General features: G+C 37.5%; 1 protein-coding gene and 1 pseudogene across 1 annotated transcript; one reads left to right on the top strand and one right to left on the bottom strand.

The window, feature by feature from the left end:
• Positions 1 to 479: 479 nt before the first annotated feature.
• Positions 480 to 2,083, bottom strand: LOC142610022 (uncharacterized; annotated as a pseudogene).
• Positions 2,084 to 6,839: 4,756 nt separating this feature from the next.
• LOC142609202 (serine/threonine-protein phosphatase 7 long form homolog) lies at positions 6,840 to 7,844 on the top strand. Its single transcript, XM_075780811.1, has 4 exons — positions 6,840 to 7,171; positions 7,273 to 7,363; positions 7,534 to 7,704; positions 7,746 to 7,844. Exons 1-4 carry the CDS (start codon positions 6,840 to 6,842, stop codon positions 7,842 to 7,844), a joined length of 693 nt encoding a protein of 230 aa, XP_075636926.1.
• The last annotated feature ends 396 nt before the right edge of the window (positions 7,845 to 8,240 follow it).

Here is an 8,240-nt window from a genome sequence, read left to right as displayed (position 1 = left end):
TGAGGTGAAGAGTTATATAGTTGTGGGAAGGATCAAGCTTTGAGGACTTAACTATGCCCAAAAAAAATGTCTAAAAGGTTATTAATATTAGAACATATGAAAAAAAATTTTAAAAAAAAAAAACTATAGAGTGTTTTACAAGGAAGTATTGAACAAAACACAATATTATCTATTGTCAAGACCTGCCATGCTTTAAACAAAAACCTTAAAAAAATAAAGAAAAAGTTTTACTAGTTTCAAAACTCACCAGTAAAAAAGAAAATGCAACAAGCAAAGGAACAAGTAGGCATAATAAAAGGGAAGAGGTAAGCATACACTACACATGACAATTAATTGGTAACCATTGTCTTACATACACACCCATGGTAAGCATTAGTTTCTACCAATAAAAACAAAAGAAAGAAAACATAGTGCAACAAGTAAAACACTTAAAAAACGATTACTATACCAATCCTATCGAGACAATCCCCTTTCCTTCACTAAAAATGAAATTCAGGGTGCCTTTGGTACTCATTTTGTAGCCACTTCAGCTGGACGTCCTTGTTATCGCAAAGTGTTGCAAACATGTGCCTACCCTTCTCTTTTTCCATGAAGTAGACGGTGCTGAACAGATTAAGGTAATGACCCGAGTGGACCCCAGGAAGACTTAACACCATGTCCAGAATTGCTTTAACTTGAGTAGTTGTTGTGGAAGCAAGTGGTGTACGGATGCTTACACTTCTACTTTCAAGAAAAACCTCTGAGATGCTCTTCAATGAGTCGGACATCTCTTGCGCAACTGAACGTTTTTTTTTTTCTTGCAAATTGGCTTGAAAAGGTGGACACTAGTTGTCAAGCCTTTCCCCTTAGTCATTGTCGGTCCTGCCCTCGAAAATGATGGACCTTCAACCTCCATTGCATCAACATTCACAAAGGGTTCACATTGGGGGTCAACAAATTTTGTGCTATCAGTAGAGTCCCCAGACCCTTCGATGGTTTCCTTTGGCATTTAAGCGCTTGTGCAGAATGCATTTTTTCCCGTTGCAACCGTGCCTCCATACATGATGTTCATCAACTCACAATTCGACAAACGTTTATTTTTGAAGGTTTTTGCAGTGGGACATGCCTACATGTGGAGAAACAGTAGTTAGAACACAATAATATAGTTGTAGATAATAAAGTTTTTCACAATCATCTAAAGTGAACTAACCGCAATCTTTCGGGTCCACCACTCATCACTGGCCTGAAGTAGCCCAGTGCCAGCATCATAACCCAACCCAATCTCATTGTCAAAACACTCGTTATACTACCTCCACCCTTTTTTCAGATGATCCCATTTGTTTTTAATCTACAGGTAAGTCACCACTTTTCCTATGTTACCCAACTCAGATATCACTGCATCAACCCCAATTTTGGTCAAAAATTCTCCGTTCCTCTGGCCTTGTAGGACTTGAGCAGCACAGAACTCACAAAAAGCTTGTAGTTCCTTAAGGTCTTTCCAGTCAGCTCTCGGATCATTACTACCACCAGCCTTCAATTTCTCCTTAACCATTTTTGCTACAACTTCCTTCTATACTCATTGAGGCATTTGAACAAACAGTTTGTGTGCATATCATATAATCAGTTAGGCATGATAGCCATGAAAAATGCAAAGTGAAATCACATACATCCAAATACAACAGAGGCAAGAAGAGAATTTACATGTGGTATTACATGAAGGATCAAGAAACCCACAATATAACCACACACAAACGATGAACACAAACACCACACACAACCGTTGAACACAAAAAAAAAAAAAAAAAAAAAACCACAGATTGATGAAGCCTCATGGATCACAATATAACCACACCAACACATGAGAGAGCATAAGGAGTTAGACACAACTTACCCATGAATGCAGAGACCCACAGTGGCGGCAACGATGTCCCAAGCGGAGAGAAGGTTCGCTCGCACGAAGGAAGAACAGAGGGGGTTTTTTTGAGGTGTTCCGCGTAATGGGTTTTCTACCGTGTGTGCTCTGTTTTGATGGTTTTGTGGTTGGTGGGTAGGTGCAATTCATTGAAGATGATTCGGATGGAGCATTGAAGAGCTTTGAAGACATTACTGACACGGTAGTTGGGAGAAAAGAAGAAAGCTGAAGAAGTGAAAAAAGATCCGTTGAACAGAGAAAACTCCACACCATTTTGATCAGATGGAGCTGTGCTTGTGCAATGATCAAATGGAAGCTGTCTGCACCGTCTCGCTTGTGAACATAACACGCACGTCTTGGACATTTTTTAATGAAACGGTGCGTCTCATTGTTTCAGCTCTTTCAAATGAATTTTGCTAGCTTTGAAGGTGTCCATGAACAGTACCCAACACGCGTTTTTTGTTTAATGAAACAATGCGTTGTTGATTTGTTTCAGCTCTTTTCATCCCGCGTTTCCCCTCAGCGTTTTTGTTCTACTGTACAGCGTGGGTCCCAGCAATTCACAAACGCAAAACGCACAGACGCAGCATTAATTTGGATCCAAACGCTCTCCTAGTAGTGAAGCTAAGAATTTTTTATAAGGGGCACAAGCTAAATATAACAATTCTTAAATTTTAAAAAAATTAATATATAAATTTGCTTAACTTAACAAAAGTTTTGTTCTACTGGTCATGGTTTTCAGACCCAGACCGTTCATTGAACTGTAAAATGGAGAGGTTCAAGGTTTTTAAGGTCGAACCGAAGTCGAACCGAGGTCGAACCGTGATGACGTCATAATTAATTTAATAATTATTTGAATACAAATAAATATATTAAATTAGTATAAATAGAAAAATTAAATCAAATGACCCAATTAAATATAGAAATTTATCTTTCAAATGTATTTTTTCATATCATAACTTTCACAGGACAAATAAGAAATATCATATCCTAAACTTACATAGATATAATATTTTTTTATTTGTTTATATGTTGATTAGTTAAACTCGTGATAGTAATATTGTAATAATATAGGAATTAGAAGGACACTTAGTAATTTTAAATTAAAATAATTATTTAATAATTATTATATACTTAATTGTATCTGTTGACTTATTATTTTTTCTCTACCATTCAAACTTTTTTTTTTAAGTAAACAGTATACTTATTAAAACACACACGAAAAATATAACAAATAAAATATTATAAATATTTTTAATTAATATTTACAATTTTTTTTAAAACGAAAAAATTTAGTGTTACAAAATATTTCACAACTTTTTTGTCACAATTATCATGTAGTAAAGTTTGAAGGGTCAAAACTGAGAACAACTCCATTGGTATTGGCCATCTGCACTGTGCAGTGATGTTGTACCAGACGGTCTAGACCTGCAGCATCAAAAAAAAAAAAAAAAAGCATGCTCTCTCTGTTATTGTACCATTACTAGGAAAAATACAAAGAAGTGGCACATCACATGCTCAAAGATCTAACCGCTGAAACTAATTCAAAAATAAAGAGTTTCCATCTTTCCCAAAGCAAGTCACGTGAAGAGCTTTGGAAACATTAAAAAAAAAAAAATCAAAACAAGGACAAACACCGAACAGAGGAACACTCTTTCCAAATAACATTACTGTGCTAAAGATTTCGTTAGTTGGCTGGTTTTGGAAGAAAATGGGAAACTAACAACTTGAGTTTCTAAAACTCGAGATTGAAATGAAACTCGAGTTTTTAGTACTCGATTATGGGGTTTTTCATTACTGACGTGGACATATCTTTCCATGTGGATTCTTGCAAAATCGAGTTTCTAAAACTCGGTATTCAACTAAAAATCGAGTTTTTAGTACTCGATTATGTTTACAAAATCGAGTTTCTAAAACTCGATATCTAATCATCGTTTTTAAACACCCCTTTCAGAAATACGTTTTTGACCGCTTAAAACCTAAAATCTCACCTATACCTGTCTAGAGCTCTCTCCTCACTCCCACTCAGTTACTCTCACTCGACTCGCTCTCTTTGATTCTCACTCTAACGGATACTCTCCTCATTTTATTCTCACACCAGTCCCTTCAAGATTCAGTCTTTCTCTCCGATTCGGTTTATTCCACAGTATTTGTACCAAGGTAAATCCTTTTCAAATTTTCGCTCTTGAATGCTAAGAAAGTTTGATCGTTGAAAGTCTGGTATACACCATTGCTTGTTGTTTGATTGTTGTTTATATTTTTCATCAAGCCTAATCAAGCATTACTTATTATTATTATTTCTGTGCAACCGGGTAAGCCGCCATTGTTTGCTTTTGCAACCCCAAGCTTTTGGTTTTGTTTTAGTTTCTTTTTTGCTTTTTCAAATTTTGATTGAGTTGGAGAGTGGAGACCCAGTACAAATCAGGAAAGAAAGGATTTTTAGTTCAGTGTTGTTTTTCTGATTTGGGTCTTGTTTATAATGGGTCGAGTACTTCCTTTGGAATGAGAGTTTCCATTTAGTCGTCGGAGAGTGTTGTTATAGAATAAAATAATACTAATAATTGGAAATTTGGAATGAGAGTGGTCGGAGAGAGTTTTTTTATTTAGATATCTCAATGTTTCAGAAGCAAGTCATTAGAACTAGTTTTTTTTGCCGTTGTTTTCTTTTCAGCTTAGCCCTCCATTTGGGTAGAGGGTAGAAATTGTTGTTATTAGGGTGAAATGCCACTCAAACCCAAAGATAGATGATTTTCCTTGAAATGTGTTCAGGCACATTAGTTGATTGGACATTAGGGGCAAAGCATTGTTTTTGTGCAAGTCCCGAGAGTGGTACTAATTCAAGGAAAACTCTTAATACTAAATATGATCTCAAAATAACAGGGATCAACTTATCACACATAAAAATTGGCAAATTCTCTATCACAAAATTCAGGTGGAACAAACCTTGATGAGAAGATTTTCTTTCCTATCAGCTATAATTATGTAGTATTGCCAACAACAGAATGTGAAAAAACAAAAAACTTCCTTAGCAAATCTGCTTGCCACAAACATGAAAAACCCACCACTTGGCACACCTATTACTTGGTATTAACTATTAAATCAACAAGGAATGATTCATATACATGGCACTAGAGTCCTTTTATTATAGCAACAAAAATTTTAAACACTAAATGCAAAGCTCTTGGGCACTAGCTTATGTGATTCATATGCATATGTTGCAAAAGTTTACAAGAAAATAACCAAAACATCCTTACGTAAGTGCTTAGTTGCATTAATAAGGGTGTAATTGAAAAGGGAAACTAGATGTATTAGTCAGTTTATGTTGAGGAACATTTTTAGGAAAGGGCTTGGATACAGGTATTGGCAAGCAAGTTTTAAAGCATTTGCATGTAGAAGTGACAAGACAATCGTGATTTTCAATTTATCAGCAAGTAGATTGTTCCAGGGAAATTTTATTCAAAAATATAATGCAGCTTATTCAACCATGCAAGGGGGGGTCAACTTTTTCATATTTCTATTGAAGACAATAGTTGCTTATTTTTTGATCAAATTAAGACAACCCTTATGGAATTCTACTCTAGACTCTGGTGGATTTGTTTATTCACAAGGTTGTGTTTGATGATTTTATGTGACAAAGCAATTTGAGATGGTGTTATTATTAATTTGTATATATAAAAAAAAGGAACAGATAAATGCAGCTAAGAAGGCATTGTTCAAATTGAATCTCCTCTTAACAGTTATGTTATGGTTTCATCTTATTTTAGTGACTTCAACATCTTACCTAACCAAAAAAAAAAAAAAAAAAACCCATCAAACTTTCATGGGATTTTTTAATTGCACAAGCTCTAGATTTCTCCATTGGAATCCATTAAAAAGATGGCCATAATCAAGCAGTAACTAAATTAGAGTGCTTACTGACAATTACCAAATTATCCTATTAACCAGCTTGAGACATCAAAATCTTTACTGTTTCAGTCACTAAGTAACAAATGTCAAATGAAACCAATTCAGAAATAATCAAAAAGTCTGCAAACCCAGATAGGATCAATTCAGTAAATTCAAAAAACATCCACACACAAAAAAAAAAAAAAGTGAATAGGTAAACATAGGAACAGAAAAGATCAAGGCTGTACTTCTTCTTGCTTTCTATTCTTTTAGCATCCTTTTTTAAATAATGCCAATAAGCTGCTCTTCAGTATAGATTTATTTTGCATGTAGAATAGCATTCCTTTGCCCCCACACTATTAATGATCTCACGGTTGAGTATCTGAATGTTTGTAGTATGGAGCCTCGGATTGATGACGAGCCACAGATCTTGCACCCTGGTCCGCTTGATGAGTCATTGTTGACGCGACAATGATATCATCGATCAGAGGACATTTGGAATGGCGAGGTGAAATATCTAGCTCTAACAACCACTTTAATTTTTACGTTGTCTTTGACTTTTAGTTAGCAAGTTCTTTCAAAGTTGTATTTGTAGTTGTAACAACTGCTATAATTTTTATGGATTTTGCAGGACCCAGGCCCACTTACGTGCCGTGGTCGCACTAAGGAGATGGCAAGCATTCAGATGGGAGATAATCGGGTGATTGATATTATCAAGTTGCTAAGGCTGGAAGGATTGTTTAGGACCCCTTCCAGAGAGATAGATCATTGCCTAATATCGGCCCTAGTTGAGCGATGGCGGCCGGAGACGCATACGTTCCATCTTCCACATGGTGAGATGTCAATCACCCTACAAGATGTGGAGGTCATCTTTGGACTTCCTATAAACGGTGAGGTCTTGGTTGGGCCGACTGCTGTGGTGGATGGGGATTGACGAGATCTGTGCATGGAGTTGCTTGGTTTTACTCCGGGGAATGACAACAAAACTTTGGTGGGGCAAAGAATTCTCATCAGCCGCCTTGTTGACGCCATTGCAGCGCCACTGCCTCATGATGCAACGGAGATGCAGATACACCAGTATGTCCGGTGCTATATTTTAGCGCTGCTAGGGGATAAGCTTTTCATGGACAAGTCGGGAGATAGGGTGCATTTGATATTCTTGGCGTTCTTGCGTGACCTTCGTGATCCGCCACAGTATAGTTGGGGTAGTGGTTGCTTGGCTTGGTTGTACAGAGAGTTGTGTCGGGCAAGCAAGAAAGGGGCATCACAGATTGGTGGGGCGTGCACATTGGTCCAGTATTGGGCATGGGCAAGGTTGCCATTCTTGTGCCTGAGGATAGAGCCCCCACCTGGATGTGATTATGGACCATGGCCATATGCTCCACTTGCATTTAAGTAAGTAGTTTTCTGATATTGTGCGTGTTCTGCAATGTACTCTTCTTAGTAACTATAACATGGGTATTATCTTATCTTATGTTATTCGCTCGTAACTGTAGGTGGGTGCGAGTGCCAAGCTCGAAGAGTAGGCCATCCGGCATGGCCTTGATCCACTATCGCGAGCAATTAGTTAGATTGCAGCTGGACCAAGTATGGCAAACAAAAATTCTGTTTGGTTATGTTAATTTTCCTTAGGAATATGATTGCTTCATCCTTTAACATATCTTCTGTTTTAATTTTTGTTTTTCCCTTTATCTATGTATTCTCCCTTGTTTCACATTCCTTGATGTTATGATAATTGTTTTTTATTTCTATTGTAGATTGTGTGGCAGCCATACGAGGCAGACTTCAGCCACCTTCCTGACTTTTGCGTTGCAAGGAGGGATACGTGGACGGCAAGGGTGCCACTTGAGTGTTTTTGCATAGTAGAGATACACCACCCAGATCGTGTCCTTCGTCAGTTTGGGTTGGAGCAAGAGCGGCTCGACCATGTTATGTACGATGAAAGACTGCATAGAATGGACTTGCGTAGGAAGGTGGAAAAGAATTGGAGGGAGGAGCATGGACCGTATATCCTTACATGGGATATGAGACAACAACGACTTTGCCATGCACCTCCTCAGATTGGTGAGATGCCTCGCGATCATGACTATTACCGCTGGTACCGTTCGGTCACTCGAAAGTATGTCGACCGCAACAGCGTAAAATTAGATATATCGGTAATGTGTTCTAATTAGACATATCTTAGTTGAGTATTTGGGTAGATTAATAAAATACTATATTATCCATTCTACAATTGATATGTAAATCTCTCAAATCTAATTGTAATGGTTCTTTCTCGGTTTCAGATTGAAAGCCATTTAGCGTTGTTGGAGATGCTTCCTGTAGGCAGCCGAGCACATAACCATGTCCGACGCGTCCTAAATGATCTAGCTGGGCTTGGTGGTGGTCCTGCAGCAAATAGGGAGGCAAACAATGAGCATGAGATTGAATCAGCAGCTACTACAACCCCAAGCACAAGCGCAGC

This window comes from Castanea sativa, chromosome 9, assembly GCF_040712315.1.
Source record: "Castanea sativa cultivar Marrone di Chiusa Pesio chromosome 9, ASM4071231v1".
Classification (NCBI taxonomy): Eukaryota; Viridiplantae; Streptophyta; class Magnoliopsida; order Fagales; family Fagaceae; genus Castanea; species Castanea sativa.
The sequence above is the reverse complement of the archived record's forward strand: the minus strand, read 5'-3'. Positions and strand labels throughout refer to the sequence as shown.

What these genes read in the sequence shown, in the direction of transcription:
- LOC142609202 (XM_075780811.1), top strand. Translation starts at nt 6,840, where the DNA reads ATGCAGATACACCAGTATGTCCGGTGCTATATTTTAGCGCTGCTAGGG. An exon ending in TATGCTCCACTTGCATTTAA is followed by an intron (nt 7,172 to 7,272) that starts GTAAGTAGTTTT and finishes TCGTAACTGTAG; the next exon opens with GTGGGTGCGAGTGCCAAGCT. An exon ending in TTAGATTGCAGCTGGACCAA is followed by an intron (nt 7,364 to 7,533) that starts GTATGGCAAACA and finishes TTTCTATTGTAG; the next exon opens with ATTGTGTGGCAGCCATACGA.